The sequence below is a fragment of the Fusarium vanettenii genome (genome assembly GCF_000151355.1).
Source record: "Fusarium vanettenii 77-13-4 chromosome 5 genomic scaffold NECHAsca_5_chr5_3_0, whole genome shotgun sequence".
Lineage (NCBI taxonomy): Eukaryota > Fungi > Ascomycota > Sordariomycetes > Hypocreales > Nectriaceae > Fusarium > Fusarium vanettenii.
This window is the reverse complement of record NW_003315878.1, coordinates 844,834-861,608: the sequence shown is the minus strand read 5'-3', so window position 1 is coordinate 861,608 and position 16,775 is coordinate 844,834. Positions and strand designations below refer to the sequence as shown.

General features: G+C 52.9%; 5 protein-coding genes across 5 annotated transcripts; 1 reads left to right on the top strand and 4 right to left on the bottom strand.

Annotated features, from left to right (window-relative positions):
- Positions 1 to 2,565: 2,565 nt before the first annotated feature.
- NECHADRAFT_100546 (uncharacterized protein) lies at positions 2,566 to 4,474 on the bottom strand. The gene has a single exon (XM_003050758.1). It carries the CDS (start codon positions 4,415 to 4,417, stop codon positions 2,831 to 2,833), a length of 1,587 nt encoding a protein of 528 aa, XP_003050804.1. The 5' UTR covers positions 4,418 to 4,474; the 3' UTR covers positions 2,566 to 2,830.
- Positions 4,475 to 5,032: 558 nt separating this feature from the next.
- NECHADRAFT_40480 (uncharacterized protein) lies at positions 5,033 to 7,946 on the bottom strand (the record flags this gene model as incomplete). Its single annotated transcript, XM_003050757.1, has 2 exons — positions 5,033 to 7,658; positions 7,717 to 7,946. The coding sequence occupies 2 exons, from the start codon at positions 7,944 to 7,946 to the stop codon at positions 5,033 to 5,035; spliced, it is 2,856 nt and encodes a 951-aa protein (XP_003050803.1).
- Positions 7,947 to 10,237: 2,291 nt separating this feature from the next.
- NECHADRAFT_80421 (uncharacterized protein) lies at positions 10,238 to 11,041 on the bottom strand (the record flags this gene model as incomplete). Its single annotated transcript, XM_003050756.1, has 5 exons — positions 10,238 to 10,590; positions 10,656 to 10,735; positions 10,797 to 10,801; positions 10,864 to 10,968; positions 11,039 to 11,041. The coding sequence occupies 5 exons, from the start codon at positions 11,039 to 11,041 to the stop codon at positions 10,238 to 10,240; spliced, it is 546 nt and encodes a 181-aa protein (XP_003050802.1).
- A 1,441-nt stretch (positions 11,042 to 12,482) lies between these two features.
- Positions 12,483 to 13,707, top strand: NECHADRAFT_69408 (uncharacterized protein; the record flags this gene model as incomplete). The annotated part of the gene is made up of 2 exons (XM_003051141.1): positions 12,483 to 13,456; positions 13,513 to 13,707. The coding sequence occupies 2 exons, from the start codon at positions 12,483 to 12,485 to the stop codon at positions 13,565 to 13,567; spliced, it is 1,029 nt and encodes a 342-aa protein (XP_003051187.1). The 3' UTR covers positions 13,568 to 13,707.
- A 1,133-nt stretch (positions 13,708 to 14,840) lies between these two features.
- NECHADRAFT_100543 (uncharacterized protein) lies at positions 14,841 to 16,471 on the bottom strand (the record flags this gene model as incomplete). The annotated part of the gene is made up of 6 exons (XM_003050755.1): positions 14,841 to 15,261; positions 15,309 to 15,488; positions 15,541 to 15,626; positions 15,677 to 15,705; positions 15,752 to 16,288; positions 16,348 to 16,471. 6 exons carry the CDS (start codon positions 16,469 to 16,471, stop codon positions 15,153 to 15,155), a joined length of 1,065 nt encoding a protein of 354 aa, XP_003050801.1. The 3' UTR covers positions 14,841 to 15,152.
- Between the last annotated feature and the right edge of the window lie 304 nt (positions 16,472 to 16,775).

Below are 16,775 nucleotides of genomic sequence, written 5' to 3'. Positions count from 1 at the left end.
GCTCACAGTCGCTATTTATTTAGTTTATATAGGAACTGCTGGTTTTGGGACCTGGAGTAAAAGAACAAAATACAAGACATTTGTGTCCTTGATGGTGTTTCTATCCGTGATGTGATATTTGCCCAACTGAGAACCCCCATCTAGATGACGCCACTTTGTACAGAAAAGAAACCCATGTATAGACCATGTATAGACCATGCAAGACCCATCGTGACCCTGCACTCTTCTGCAAGGCAAGGCAAGGCAAGGCATGACAAGGCATGGCATTAATAGTATCTATCGCCTGCAGCATCTCCGATGTACAAAAGAGCCTTGAATGCTACCATGCCCCCCCTCCTCACACCCTTGCAGCGTGGGGGAAGACGTCATCCCACCATCTTTCCAGAATGTCTCTTTTTTTTTTTTTTTCTGTCTTGAAAATTTTCCGCGCCATGACCAGATCGGCGTGGCCGTTTCTGTGTTCTAGAAGGCTTCCAAGGGGAGGGTGGCTACACCTTGCAGCCGGATGTAGTTCCGCGGTGTGTCTGGTGTTTGGGGGCCAATACTTGTTCGGCTCCGAGGGAGTGGGCAAAAAAGAAGTTGAGTGATAAAAAAAAAAGGGGGGGGGGGGGAGTCTGATGATGTTGTTGGTTGGTCTATTTGTTTTCATCTTACTACGTACGTGGTTATGTTACGTGGTGGTTATTGTGGAGTGAGAGGGAGAAAGGGGATCAAGAGTGACATAGTCATGAAGTCTTACGACGTATCTTTCAAAGTGGAACCTTTTTTTTCTTCGGTCATCTACTGCAGGCAGGTAGGTGTGCTTTTACGTGCTGCAACTGTTTTACTCTCACCGATTACGAAGGATCGGGCATCCTCGGAGGGTGGTCGAGTTAAGGCGGTATGAGGTGACATGGAGGACAGCCTTACTTTTACTTGTTTGACTGAGTGAGGCGGGCAAGGAGGGTGCAGTATCATCTAAGCATGTGCGCTACAACATGATGGATGCAACACATACAATCTACAGTTGCATCCTGTTTTGTCCTCCAACTCTTGACAAGATCCAACCTCATTGGCGTGGCTCACAGCGTAGCCTGATTTCTCTAGGCTAAGATTCCCCTGCAAAGAATCCTTTCAAGACTAGCAACTACTAACTTGAGTGCGAATGAAAAGTCGTACAGATGAGGTCCCATTTGAGCATAGTCCTGAAAGATCGAGTATATTTCCATGTTTCATCCAAGAAGTAGCGCCTCTACAGAAGTTTATACCCGCCGAGGTAGAAAATTGCCATGAGTTTCACTAGAGTATCAGGAGTTTTCGACACCTCCTGAGACTCAGTAGAAAAGCGACTAAGCTGGAGTCGTCTTGTATACACCGCTTACTTATCATTTGCCAATCTTGTCACAAAGCTAGCGAAAGTTGTCACCAAGAAACCAAGAGAAGAATGCAAAAAAAAAGGGGGGGGCAACTGTAAAGTCAAGGTCCGCAGTAAGCCTAGCAAAGCTGATGAGTATCCTGGTGATGTAGGCGAGACTAGAGCACCGGATACTCTACTCTGTCATGGAGGATGCATGGTGCTTGGCCGACAGTCCGATACTCCTGGTTATAGTCAGGTCCACAGCGGTTGGGCCTTTGTGGTATCAATCACCAAAGCTGCAGTTGTTGAGTTCATATAGAAGGGCTAATCACCACATTTCTGGCACTCTCGTGGTGGAGGACCGTCCTTTGGGCGTGGGTTGTCCAGGGGCTATGGTCTTGTCAACACGCCCTCGGCTGATGCCTTGGAACTCACCGTTGCTACATGCATCTCAACAGCCTAGTACTGAACCATCTTAGACTACGACAACATCAATGTTGACTTTAAGCTCTGAGCCTAGACCATCGCCTTTATCTAGTAAAGCATAGAGAGGGAGCCTCAGGCTTTGGAAACCCCTTAAAGACATATTTCTCGGCAGCTCTGTATACATCAACATGTCCAGGCCAGAACTTGGAGTCTACTATATGGCGAAAACCTGAATCAGGATTCCTGAAGAATTAGAGAGGTATATGGTAAAGTTTTGCCTCCAGTATCTCATCATGACGCTTTCTAAAATAATGGGACAGAGATACAGGGAGACATTTGGTGGCTTTCAGCATCAATGAAGTTGGTCAGATGGCAGTTTGCTTGCTCCCACCAGTCACATCGAGGCTATAACAAGGAGCGTGGTGTCATGCAAAATAGACAAATATTCCGCGTTGGACTGGGACATCTCATCACGGACAAAAGGCTCTGTTTCGAATATTTCGTCCTCAAAGAGAATAAATATCAAGAGTGACAAGACGGCATATCATGGATTGCACCCTCCCGCATCCTCATCCGAGCCCACACCCACACCACGTCGATGTAGTATCAGATCAAAGACTCACTATGGCTCACAAAGAGCTCTCGGCTAGGAACATCTTGTCTAATGTCAACTATAGACGGACATTATCGGTCTGCGTATCAGTAGAATAGTATCATTACGATAGATTTCTATGCCATCTCGAGGTTGTGTAGTGATAGCTTCAAAAGACACATATCCACAAGCGATGACAAACTCATTCTGTATCGAAGCGTATAAAATAGATTGCTCATTTAGCTTACTCGCATGTATAAAGAGATCTGCAAACAGCCAATGGCCATGATAAACAGCAACATCTCATGCGCACCCATTCAACCTCCTCCACCACTCAACGACTTCTCTATACAAAAAGCCTGATACATTTCCATGACTCCCAAGTTTTAAGCCACCCAAACGCCACGCGTAATGCAAATGCGAACCCAGCCTCGAGGGGGTATAAGACGTATCGATACGTGTTCGCTCCTTTTCCATCAGAGGGTTCCGACCATCAGGCTCTCCAGCATGCCTCCGGTCTGGCATGCCACTTGGGCTCTCTCCACCTCGGCCTTGACTCTCTTGTGGAGGGTCCGGAAGCCCTCGTGCAGTTCTGCTGAGGCACCGACGAATTCTGAGTAGAGGTCTAGGAGGTGGAGACCGACTTCAACGCATACGCTGACGTATCTCGGATCACAGATATGTCCGCAGACCCATTTAAGGATGGGTTGGACCGAGAGTTCGTCTCGAGACTCCAGGGCGTCCTTCAGGGCACTTCGGTGACGGAGGGCTAGGAGCAGGGTCAAGACGTTGAGGGGTGAGTGGTCAGGTGCATGCTTGTCGAGGACCTGATCCAGAGCGATGGCATACCGGGCGTGTCGTAGATCACTCTGCCATGAGCGCTCCTTTTTCTTGTACAGACGAGGCTCGTTGGCAATAACAACATCGGCTCCCTCGCCAACCATATCCAGCCGCTTAGCAGCAGCAACTCTGCGCTTCCGCTTGTTTCTCTTGGCATCGTGAGCCTCGATTGTTCCCGCCACGAGAGCGGCCATTTCCTTCTCACGCTCCGCCTCCCGATTGGCTTCGAGTCCAGTGAGACGAGTGCGCACGCTCAAGACACCAGACTGCATACCCACAGCCAGGTGACGGTCGACCGAGTCGGGATCATCACTCGAGGGGATGACCTTGACAGATAGGACAGGAGACTGATACTTGGTGCTCGACACGACGTTCCAGCCAGTTGTTTCAAACACCTTGACGTGACCTTCGAGACCACCGCTGACCAGTCGTCGGCCATTGGATGCCAAGCTGAGCGACGTGACCGTCTTTTGATGGTTGGTGATCAAATGCAGGGGTCGTGCGGCGACAAGATCGAGAACGCTGATGGCTTCACCAGCCGCCGCGAACACGGTGGTTCCGGAGGGCATAGCCAAGACATCCTCAATAGGAGCCGCATGCTTGAAGGTCATGACAGCGCTGTTGCTTCCTGTCCTGGGATCCCAGAGCTTCACTGTCGAATCGTAACTTCCAGACACAATCATGTTGGACATGGTGCCGGGCATAAAGTTTGCACATCGAACATAGTCGGAGTGGCCAACAAAGGTCGTGGTAGATTCGTTGCTAGGCAGATCCCACAGGCGGACCGTCTTGTCGTCGCTCGCACTCAGCAGAGTGGTCAATTCCGTGGGAGAAAATTTTGTCGTCCACACAGGCTGCTTGTGCGTGACCCACGTCTTGAGGATGGCCCTCGAATTGACGTCAAACACCTGAATCTTTCCCGTGTCGTCACCAGCCACCAACACCCGGCCATCCTTCCTGATCTCTCCGCTGCGCGCGACGTCGCCGAAGCGCGTGATGGTCTTGACGAGCTTCCGGGTCCGGTTCGAAAAGATCTGCACGCGCGTGCCCGTCGTGACGGCGAAGCTGTCGTTGTTGGACGAGATGTGGACGACGGGGTACGAGGTCGGCGACGGTATCAGAAGCTGGTTCTTGAACGTCTTCCAGTAGCGCTGCTCGGCGGTCACGGGCGTCGGGCCCGAGGGCAGCTTGAGCTGTGGCAGAGGTCCCACCTGAGCTGCCATTGTGAATTGTTGTGATGACGAGCTTTGCGATCGATGGTGGGTGGTGGTAGTGAAGAGCTGCAATTGTAGGCTGCGCCGTGATATTTTTTTTCTGCGATAAGATAAAGAATACAGAAGTCGATGGCTGAGAGGTAAAGGCGCTAGCCTCTTTGAGCCTGGTGTCATGTCCCCTGCAGCATCGAACGGTACGTACCCATTGGGTGAACACCAACATCAACGACCACATGCAAGTCATAGCTACCAACATTTTACTTCTAAGAGGGTTAATTCGTAATCACTTTTAAGTCTCCAAGTGCCCCTGGAGTATTCAGTTGATAAGTTCTCTACAAAGCCAGGAGCGGAAAACTCTGACAGAATCCAATGAAGTGTACAACGTCGGATAGCATCAGCTCTCCTGTAACCTACGAAACAATACGACAGTCACCAAGCATGGAACAAGCGAATGAAATATGATCATCAATTTCTAATGAAGTGTCCAATATTCCCTTGGACATGTTCAAAACTCCTACATTTCCCTGACCTTTCATATGTGTTCCGCCCACTAACGCCAAATCAAGCCCCTTGATTGTACAGTACATTCGCTCTAGGTCTCATTACCTTCGTTTATCTTTCTATTCAATATCCTCCTCTTCGTCGGGACCTTCCTGCCCCGATGTCGATCCTCTGCATTTCTTCCATCAGAGCCAACTCATTACCGGGCCCATTGGCACCGCTCATCATGAGTGGAAGAGGGATCTTGGCTGGGATTGGTGGACCCCCATACACCCCACGGTTCTCGTCTTCAAAGTCCCAGGTGCTTGCTCGCGGCAAGCCTCGAAGAGAAGAGTTTCCGTAAGTGGTCCTTTCCTGGTAGTTGTCCTTGGAGATCGGAGCCAAGGGACTGGACGCTGCAGGAGAATTGCCAGCAGAAGCTCTGTTTTTCTTCTGGAGCCGAGTCCGACCTGCAGGCGCTGGAGGCGTCCGCGGTTCTTCGGAGAATGTGTAGGACGACGTGTTCACCGTCGACATGGAGTGGCGACCAGTGCGGCGGGCCCTGCGAGTGCTAGGCGGCATCGGCTGCGCCCCCGACAATGGAGGTCTCGATCGTGGTTCTGGTGCCGGTTCCTGATTCTTTTTTTCTGGTTCCGGCGCCCAGGTATCCTCGGGAAGATGATCCGAAGGGTCGATTTCTCGCCCATCATAGGTGATAATCTTTGTCGGCTCACCACCTAGATAATCTGGTGGCGAGGGACTAGATCCACCTTTCGAGGAAACTAGACTGGGGTTGAGGGCGTCATAAGAATCGGGTCCGAAAGGGATCTCGGTTGACCTTCGGTTCTCATCCGGAGGAGGCGCAGGGCTGACCGACTTGCGCTTGATCTTGTGCTGAGGGTTCGGGCTGGTGCGGGTGTTTGGTGAGATGGCCCTGGGCTTAATTATCTGCTGGTCGGCCGCAGAAGTATATGTGATGGCCCGCCTGTATGGCTGGATGGCATAACTTTGATCATAGCCTTGGTCATAGCCCTGATCGTAGTTTTGCTCGGGCGGCGCTTGGTTGTACCCTGACAAGGACTCGTTTCGTTGGCGACCTCGAGTGGGTGTTGAAAGGCTTTGCGAATGGGGCCGCCTATCATGTCGGCGGTCTTCGTAAATCAGATCTGTCAGCTCCTGGGATTGGGATGCATCCAATCCTGGCACAAGCGCCGCTGGCATGTTGGGGAGCGCATAGTTGGAGGAGCTCTGAATGTGCTTGGTCTCCAGCTCAGACCCATGGCCCGAATGATGGCTTTGGCTGCTGTGGGAGTGGTATGAGTTGTCACCGGGGCTTCTAGAGAAGCTTCGTCGGTGGGAGGAAGTCAATGCGACCTGCCAGTCCTCCGGGTTGTGGTATCCATCATCTTGGTTCTGGTATCCACGTGCAGGTTGCGATGGCGAGTAGTCATCCCGATAGGGAGAGCCTCCGGTTGATCGCCGCAGAACCAGCGGCGCAGGGCTCGGGTTTTCGTCAAAGGCCAGCTCATCTGGATACATCCGCGAACCACTCTGCCTGAAGTTGTTAACTGGCGGGCCGCCATTCTCGGGCGCATCCTCGACCGTTGGTTGCATCGATCGATAATGAGGATCGTAGCTGGCGTCATAGGAATTGTGTCTCGGCGCATTATCGTAGACCATTCCATTAGAAGACGGGACAGGGTTGCCAGCCGGTGCCGAATCGTACGCGCGAAAGGTTGGGCGCCCCGGATAAGGCACCAGGGATTGAGACTGTGATTGTGGCTGCGGCTGGGGCTGCGACTGTGATTGTCTCTGAGCCTCATGTCTCAGAACGTCATGTCTCATCTGCGGCATCTTAACCGGTGACGTATCATAGGTGCCCCTGGGCACAAGTTCCTGACCTGTGCCGCTCTGTCGGCTCCGATGGGCAGGTGGTGGTGGCGGACGCTCGTTTTCCATGGGAGAGTACTGCCTGGGATCGTCCATGGGCGCCATTGAAGGCGGCGGCTGATCATAGAGATCCTGATGCGGAGAGTAGTGACCCCGATGATCCATCTGGTCCTGCTGAAGTGCATACCTCGGGCTGTAGTCCCGGTCATCGTATCGCGGTGACGCTTCGTACATGGACCTGCGGGATTGGCGAGAGACCTCCGCGCGCGTTGGTGTCACATATTCTTGTTGTACAGGCGCGTGCGCTGACGGAGAATAGTTGTCTGTGTGACGGCTGCGTGTTGAGTGCGACGGTGGTGTGTTGTACTCGACTGCCTGCAGAGGAGACTGGGCCTGGATAAAGGCGCCCGAGTGTGAGGTCTGCTTTACATGTCGTGGGGGAGTGCGGTGATCAGGCCCCGCGGGTGCTGCTGAAGGTAGTGCCGGAGGAGCTGATGTGGGAGCTGCTGGAGGAGTCGCGACGGGAGCTTCGCCAGTTACAGGATCAGAGGGCAACGGCCGTCTCTTGACTGGCGTTCTCTGCTTGACGGATCCTTGCTCTTGCTCTGCGGGGGCAGGCTGCTTCGGCTTCGCAGCAGGCTTGTCGGGCTTGGGACGAGTGTCGTAGAATGTGATTTCCACCCTGATCTCGCCAGCGTATTTGCCCTTGCAGCTTAATGTCTGCCACATGTCGCTCTGTCCACCGCCGGACACAATGATGCCTCTGAGGTCAATCCATGACTCTCCGACCAAATCTGTCCGCTTGTCGTCAGTAAAGACGGAGATCTTGAGCTGGTAATAATCTGGGCAGTCATGGACTGTGAATCGCAGCTCCTGGTCCCTGTTTAAAGCCAGTCAGTCCGAACTCGATTTTAGCTCTCAAAATCGCTGATGCTCACCATTTGGGCGTTTGTCCGCCTCGGATATCTGTGGTTGTCTTCTTGGCCTCCTTGCCTAGCCGGGCGGCGCAGTAGGGATCTTGCTTGCCGATGGTCTTGCGATTCGGCAAGTTCTTGGCGCGATCGACGATAGCGACCAGAGTTCCAATAACGGGGCCATCGACTGTCATGTCGGCAAAGATGCCCGCGGTATGCGCCGCACTGAGCGGGTTCTTGACCTTGGTGGCCATGATGGCAGCTCGGTGCGGGGGCGGGGTGCTCGGGATTAAGGTTGCAGGTGATGAAGAAAAATGTTGAAAAATCGATGCTGTCGGGTTTTGTTTACATAGACGAGGCGTCGCAGTTGACCAAGGGATAGCTTGGTTTCGCCGTAGATCGAGAATAGGTTGGTGTCAGGAACCGCAAACAAGGACTAGCCCCAAAAGAAGGCGACAATCGGCAATGAAATCGAGAACCCCGAAACCAAGGACAGAGTGAGAATGAACGAGTCAAGGAACAATGAATAATCCGGAAAAAGTATAGTGGGGGAAATAAAGTTTAAGAAAGGGAAAAGGGATTAGAAAGGCAGAAGTGACGGTACCACGGATGGGAATGTGAAGGGTGCTAAGGTTTGAACTCGTGGAGGAGGAGGAAGCTGGTGAAGGTGGTGGTGGACGTTGAAGTGTTTGGCGCTAACGGATAACGCACGCAATGGAGCTGTATGGTTAGTAAAATCCGCCAAAGGAAGGCCGGCTCGACTCCCACAAAGAACCGAGGATGAAGGAGGAGGGTTGGATGTCAGGTCAGAGAAAGCAAGCAGACTCTTCTTCCAAAATGAGCTCCTCAAAGCTGGATATCGAAGCGTTGTATAGCACCAGCTTGCGTGTGGTTGGGAACCGAATGCGGTAGGACTGTGGGCCGTCGTGGGACGGAGTGGACCGCCTGGCGGGAGGCTGGGCTGAAAACGGGGGGGCTGGTGCGCCGCTGCAGGGGCTGAATCGAGGCTCCTGGGGCGAGCGAGGAGCCGCCTAGACGCTGCTGTGGCCGCCTATTCGTCCAGCGCCGTCGGGGGATTTGCAGGGAGCTGGAGACCTGCGCCAGGAGACAGGGGGTGCTCTAAGGTTTGGGCGCGTCCAGGGGACTGGGACTTGACTTGGACCTTGGCGAATTGGACGGGATCCGCATGAAAATTGAAATGGCCAGTCGTCGGAGCGCGTCACCACGAGACGAGTTTGTTCCTTGCTGTCGGATGGTATCCCGTTTCCATTATTCAGGGGATCGCCCAGGAACAGATATTCGCCTAGCCGAGTCTCGGCATTTCAGGATCCAGAGACAGGGAGACTCAGCCCCGGCAGGTTTCAGCGCGACTGGCCTTGAATGTTGAACGCCGTTAGTTTGCAATCCGAACGGAGTTCGGATAACTTCGCATTGGATAAAGTCATCCACCAGTCACGATCGAGGCTTCGTATCGTATCTGCACCGCCATGCTGCTTTCGCAACCCGCTTCGCACGCACGCACGCCGCAGAAAGACTTTGGAACGCGCGTGTTTGGCCATGCCAGGTCACAGCCACAGGAGACTTGCGTACCTAGCTCTTCTACGCTCTCGGACTGACGATTTGCCAAGCCGTGGGCTGACGTTGACAGTTCCATCCCACCTGTAGGACCTTGTCTTATTACTCGTCGCCTCCCTCCGCGTCCCAAGTCCTTTAGGGCCTTGGATATGGCCGTGATCCGTCATTGTGTGGTCTGTGCCGGCCCATAATCGCGACCATGAGCGGCATCCATGCCACCCGACCTGTACTCTGATGGCTGGATGTGTCCGGCCTCGCCAGAAGACTGCTAAATTAGGTAGCGATCGAGCAGCTCTCATCCCACAAACTTGTGCAATGGCGGATCCCATGTCCAGTCTGCGGGGACCTGCAATGCAAACTCAACGACGACCCAAAGCCCGTCCAATGGACCCCGATGAAGAACCCCTGCAACGCAATTGATTGAATCTAATCAACTCGCCTAACCTCTCAACGTCCAAGCAAGCTCCTGAAGCGTCTGGACTGCTGCCTTTGACCCACCGCCTCGATGTCATTCTCATCTTCCTTGGCTGGCTGAGACGCCAAAAACAATCTTTTCTCTGCTCCTCCACCACGGTCCCTCCGAATCGGGGTTTTGCGACCAAGTTTCCGGCGGCAGAGGAGTCTTCATGGCGCCCTGTTGCTAGGGAGACAGCCAAAGAATGTGACGCCTCCGATTGTTTGGGGCATGAATTTCGAGCTAACCATTGTTTCCACCCAGCTCCGTTATCCACTGGTTTCGCCCAGCGGAGAGATGTCATGCTGTAGCGCCGCGGGTTTCACACGCCCGTTTCTAGAATAAGTGGGTGTGGGCGAGTGGGTGTGGAGGAATGCGCAAGCAATGCAGGTTCATCAGTCATGGGTCATCAGATATTCATCGACAGCGGCACAAATACCAATAATCAGGAAAGCTATCCTTAGGTGTCAGCTTACGGAACGATCAATCCGAGATCTACGGGTTCATATTTGCATTCTACCAGTCACAGCCCTTGGCGAGCAGGGCGGCAAGCTGCTCCAGATGAGCCTTGTCCACCTCGTCGAAACCGTTCAGCTCCGCGCAGTCAATGTCGATGATTGCCACCAACTTCTTGGAGCCATCGCGCTGCTCAGCCACGATCGGCACAACAATCTCACTCTTGCTATCTCCGTCGCAGGCGATGTGCCCCGGAAACTTCTCCACGTCGTGGACGAGCTGCGTCTGCTGCGACGCAGCCGCCGCTCCGCACACGCCTTTGCCGAACTGGATTGTCTGGCAGGCGACCTTGCCCTGAAACGGGCCCAGGATGAGCTGCGGGTCTTGAGATGACTTATCAAGGACGTAAAACCCTGTGTGCGAGGATATTCCATCAACATCAATCATGTCCCATCGCGGAGAAGGGTCCGTGACCTACCCGCCCAGTTCACATCTTTGCTTGGGGAACCCAGCGACTTGTACGCATGCCAGAGCAACGACGCAGCATTGGCAAGGTTGCTATAAACCGTCACTAAGCCGTCCATAACAGGATGTCAACAATAGGTAGGGTTTCACTCACCAGACCTGTGATGGAGACGCCCAAAGATTAGTCAAGTAGTTTCGGCAGTAAGGGAGATGCTACGAACCCAGTTGCGCTGGCCGGTAATCAGGCCTTCAGTCTGCCAGAGAACCTGTTCATAAGCATCTTCTTTCGTGACGCCCTCGGCAAAGTTGGATGCATCAGCGTGAACCTGGTTTGGACGTGAGTTTAGAGCTTGAAACAACGGTGAAGACTCGGTAGTTGGTTCACCCAGAACGCACCATCTTCTCGACTTGGACGACCTCTCAAACCCTCAGGGCTCTAATATGGGTTTCAAGGATATGCGTCAGGGTATGGAAAATTCAGCACAAAGTTTGTTGATGTTGTGGAGTTGAAAGCTGGAGACTCAGTCGTGGATGGTTGCTTCAACTGAGTCCCAGTATGAATTTAGGCTCCCCGCAAAAATGCACACATTGCGTCTCGATGCCATTTTAGCGGTACTGATGTCAACGATTCCCATGCACGACCGCCAAGGCCACAGAAACACCAGATTTATCCAGCGTGCATGCAGCATGCAACAGCTTAAACCTTTCGATAGTCCTCATACGACAAAGCCTCCCTAGCTATTCTATTTGGCGATACAAGAGGTTGCACAGTGGTCACGCGACCCGCCCTAGGGCTTAACTGAAGACCTAGTGCAGGATAAGAGAAGTGCGCTTGAGTAAACGCTAGTTGGACCAAATATTAAGATCAACTGCCCCGTACATAAGATTAGTTCAGCGCATTGAGGCTGGGAAAGATATCATTGCTCAGGAACTAACTAGCTACTATAGAAGTGGCTGGTTAAGGGAGCAAGCAAACTCGGACCAACGGCGTCTTGAACTATTGATTCAAATCAAGAAGTTCATCCGAAGTTTGCTATCGTCCTTATCACTCCAGGATCTACAGTAGCCGAGAAACACACTACCACAAAGTAGGACAGCAACGGCCTCGTCTTGATTCTTGGCTCGTGTTCCTGCAGCAGCTCCAAGAGGTTGGGGTATCCGTCCCTCCTTGCAAAAAAAACCGCCGACCCATGTCCATGTCGAAATTTCAGCTCCAATGAACGCTGGGTTTTGTTAAGCCTGTGCTTTTCAAGCATCTCTAATTGAAGGGTTCTTGTTTTCCTTTTTCGTCGTGAGATTGCTACTCACCGCGTCCGCCTCACCTACAAGGTGAAGGCGCCACCGCTCTTTGGAGGATGCGACTATGACAAGGAAGAGATATTAGTTGACTTGGGAGTGAGAAATAGGAGATGACACTTTTCAATTAACTTGCAGACGTTGTCTCCTGTTGAACCGGGTGATGAGGGTGATGCTCACTGTTCACCATCCTTACCTAGTATGTACCAAAGAGCACACGATCAACAACCAAACATTTGCGGACACCTTCATGCGCGAATGAGCTATGTGACATTATTGTTGAACCATTTACCATCTACTCCGAAAAAATATTCCTCAATTGCTCGTATGAAATATTGATAGAAATGATGGGAAAAAAAGGTTTCAATGCTCAACCGTTTGTCACGGTACCTGAAGATCGGCACCGGCCCAGAATCTGCCGACGTCAACCAAGCAGACCAATGACGCATCGCCTTTTAGATTTTGAGCTCTTGGCCTTGAAAGCTCATCCTCACCACAAAAGCCCCGACATCACCTCCGAAACCCAACCTCTGCCACCCCGGCCATGAGCTCCCGAACGCCATGGCGGCTCTGCGCCTATAGTCAGCGCCGACAGGTCCAATGCCCGCGCCATTGGACCCCTTTCGCTACGTCGTCGGCGCCCTGGCAGCAGCACCAGCGATCCATCCACAATGACGGCCCCAAGAGCTTGAACCCCCTCGTTAACCCCCCCGATGTGACCCGACCACCGCCGCTCACCCTCCCGCGACGCAGGGACTGCGATTCGTTGCCGAAATACTACTTTGAACTGGGAAAGGGATATCTTCGCTTCTACAAGGACGGCCTCAAGAATGTGTGGGCGAGTCGTCGTCTCCTTCGAGAAAAGCTTCAACGGACCCCCGCCGACGATCGACCCTCGATATTCAGACCATACTATGTCCCCAAGACCTTTTCCAGGGCCGATTGGGTTCTTCTCTGGAGGGTCAGGCACGACATGATACGGCTACCTCTGTTCGGGCTCATGTTGATCGTGATTGGGGAATTCACCGTACTTGTGGTCGCATACGTCGATAGTGCGGTGCCGTACCCTTGCAGAATACCGACTCAGATCTTTACAGCTCTCGAAAAGGCCGAGCAGCGTCGCAAAGCAGCGTTTGACGAATTCGAGTCAAAATACCCTCACGGCGTGCTGAGCCCCCGTGTCACCCAATCCGTTGCGCGCGCTCATGTCCTCAAGAGTCTGCACCTCAGCGGATCGATCTGGGACCGTTTGGGATTCCTCCCACCCGGCATGTGGCAGGCAAAGGGACGGTACCGCATGGCATACCTAGAAGGCGACGACAAGAACATTATCGAGGATGGCGGACCCATGGGACTTCAGTACGACGAATTGCGGATCACATGCGCAGAGCGCGGCATTGATACTCTTGGGAAGAGTGAGACGGAGCTGAGAGGCTGGCTCGGCGACTGGCTGCGGTTGACAGCATCTGATGATATTACAGAGAGGAGGCGACGAATGGTGGTGCTGTTCCTAACCAGGTGCGTGGTATCAGGCTTGAATCGATCATGGCTTGGCGACTAACACTTTATTTCAGACCCGAAAACTGGCCCCAGCACCGAGACTTTGGTGTTCCTGAATGGCAGTTGTAGTAAAAAGCAGCCAATCGAAAATGAAGGCAGCATTTGGGAGCAAGCGATAGACATGAGCAACGGGAATGGCTCCTTAGCTCTCACACATGTATAACAACAACACATACGATACTGGCTGGATATCCACTCAGCTCTTGGTGATGAAAATATTAGCAAAGATCCGAGTCAACGGCATTGGGGTCGAACATGTGCATGCGCAACCAATGACAGTCTGGCGAGGGCCTTGAGTTTGATACTGTACTCGACAAATATGAGTCTGCCAATATGTGCACCTGCAACTATCGCTAGGGTTCATTACAAAAAGCTCGGTATTCTCGCACTGCCAAAGTTCAGCATACCGTTTTGCACGTGAAACTCGCAAGCCAGGGCTCTTTAGAGTCAAGGCCTGGCCTCTGAATGGCTTCGGTGCAGCTGTTCCCGAGCTAGACCAAAAGCACGTGGCCATCATCTGCCGCCAACTGACTCGGCTTCCGTCACATTCGGGGGTACAACTGATCAGTAAGAGGCAGCAATACTAATCCCATGTATCTTTTTCCTCGTCTTTAACAAAAAGGCGACAACGTCAAGAGATCTGATGCCAGTTTGGACCCGCTTGGGGGATTGTGGGGAAAAGGCTGAGCACATGATGCAACTCCGAGGTTCACATGCAACGATCGGGGGCCGACCCCAGAAAAAGACCAACATCCATCGCCGCCGTCGACAAGATCCATGACTTCTCATTCTCTGTAACCCCAAGTCGCCGTTTAAAAACCTCGGTCAATTCCCCCACACTTTTTTTCCTCTTTCTTGCATCTCCATCTCGTATCCGTCCTCTCTCCACAGATCTCTTGCTCGACCCGTCAGCTCTCATAAACAATACCAGCAGCCATGTCTCTCAAGAACGGTACGTGTAGACCTACATGCCATAGATGGGGATTAGACCCGAGACTGACTCTGCGATAGACAACTTCCCTTCTTCGGCCGCTTTTGACGCCATCAACGCCGCCATCAATGCCAGCGACGCCGACCGCGCCGACGCCATCAAGCAGGGCAACGGCGTGTACGCCTTCGTCCTCAAGAACGCAAGCGGCGAGGAGGCTAGCTGGCACATCGACCTCAAGAAGACAGGTGCTGTCGGTACCGGGGTTGGCGCCAAGCCTGATGGTACGTGAAGACAGCATAAACGCGATGCGCTCATCCGGACCCTCCGGCGCATTCATCTACGCGACAGCGCGGCTAACACCACCACTCTAGTCACACTGAGCCTCTCAGAGGAGAACTTTGGCAAGCTCGTCGAGGGCAAGGCCAATGCCCAGCGCCTCTTCATGGGCGGCAAGCTCAAGGTCAAGGGCAACGTCATGAAGGCGACCAAGCTGGACCCCGTGCTGAAGAAGGCTCAGACAAAGGCCAAGCTGTAAACGCGACCAGGGGATCACGGTGTTTGGATGAGCAGCAGTCTTTGTATGATATCAATTTCTTGTTTACACCCATTGTCTCGGCGTAAGAGGCGACTACTATATAGAGGAGTATATCGCGCTCTGTCAATTGATTCATGACTTTTCGTCTTACATCAGATGGGATGAGTTTCCTTTCATACGTCATCGCATCAGACGAGACCAGCCGCTCTTTGAAGCGCAACCTTGGCCTCTTCTCGGACCTCGCGTACAATCTCACCAGCCGACTGAGCCTTGTTGATGAGACCAACGCCGGTTCCCCTGTTTCGTAATTAGACAAGACGGTGGAATTATCCCGAGACACTTACGCCCAGGTGCTGATGATTCGGGTAGCGTCCTCCTGTGAGTAGTCCTCCTTGAGGCTCCGCTGGCATTCCTCTAGGGATGCGCCAGCGATGAACTTTTGGTGGATAGGTCCGATGATGGCCCGGCCGTCGTAGAGAGGTCCCCAGAGAGGATTGTTGTTGATTCGGTCATTAAATGGTGACCTAGTCTCGTAAGCCCTAAAACCCGGTTTCAATGTAGGTTGGATGCACTCACTTCAGCGTGGACACTCCGCCATCGACGGCCCCAAGGACAATGTCCTTTCGGAACTGGGGGTAGATGGATTCAGTTGCAACAGTGAACTAGATGTTATAAGCTTCATTTCTCAACATTTGACTCGTAGATGACTTACTCTTGTTCCCATCACGACTCCCTCAGCGCCTGTGTCAAGTTAGCATCAGCGACTCACCACCTTAGAAACACTCACCCAGGGCCAAGGCACCGGCAACACCTCGCCCATCAGCAATGCCTCCAGCAGCCACGATGCTAATGTCTTTATCTCCAAACTCTTTCTCTAGCATGGTTCTCACTTCAGGCACGAAGCTCACAATGCCCGCACCCTGACGGAACTGGTGGCCACCAGCATCAACACCTTGAGTCACCAGGACATCAGCGCCGTCAAGCACCGCCTCCCGAGCGGCCGCGACGTTGCCGACCTGAACAAACACGACAGGTGGGACGTCCAGAGCCTTGAGCGCGGCGATGATGCTGCGATGTGGCTTGACGTCACCGTCCGGTGCAAACAACCAGACCGCGGCGGGCCGGTGCTTGGCCAGGATGGGCAGCGCCGTCTCGGCGAAATGACCGATGGACCGGTGCCCCGTGATGAAGCTGGTTCCGACCCGGAGCGGACCGTCCGCCGGTTGGTCGGCGCCGAGCAGGGTGCGGGCCTCTTCGAGATCGCTGGAGAGGGTCTTGATGTGTGCCGAGTCGGGTGAGAGGTCAGCCGTCGATGGGAGAAAGCCTATTAACATCAGCCTCATCTGTTCTACATTCATTACATGTAAAAACAAATATTAGTACCGAAACCGCCGGCTTTAGTCACCTCGGTCGCCAGCTGCGCAGAAGCTGCGCCAAGCATAGGCCCATTGCTAATGATGGGGCTTTTTGCCCACGGGAAGCGGTTCATAAGCTTTGAAGGACTCATTTTTTGTATGTTGATGACATGAGATGGAGTTGAGAGACACTGTTGGTGAGGTTTTCTTTTTATGCTCCGGCTTACATGGATGCCTCCGTCGTATTGCTCAACAAATGAACGTCAAGCACCCGACGCCTAGTCTGATGGATTTACCAATATGGGGCAACGCAATTGTGACTCCTAGGTCTGATTTGTCATGATGCTGCACTGCGGAATAAGGAATCGGAATCATACAAACATCGTTGAAGCATCTCCGCGGACAATTGAGTGGGATGGTCAACTCGATAATGTTGCCATATCCATTTGTTATTTA

What these genes read in the sequence shown, in the direction of transcription:
- NECHADRAFT_100546 (XM_003050758.1), bottom strand. Translation starts at nt 4,417, where the DNA reads ATGGCAGCTCAGGTGGGACCTCTGCCACAGCTCAAGCTGCCCTCGGGC.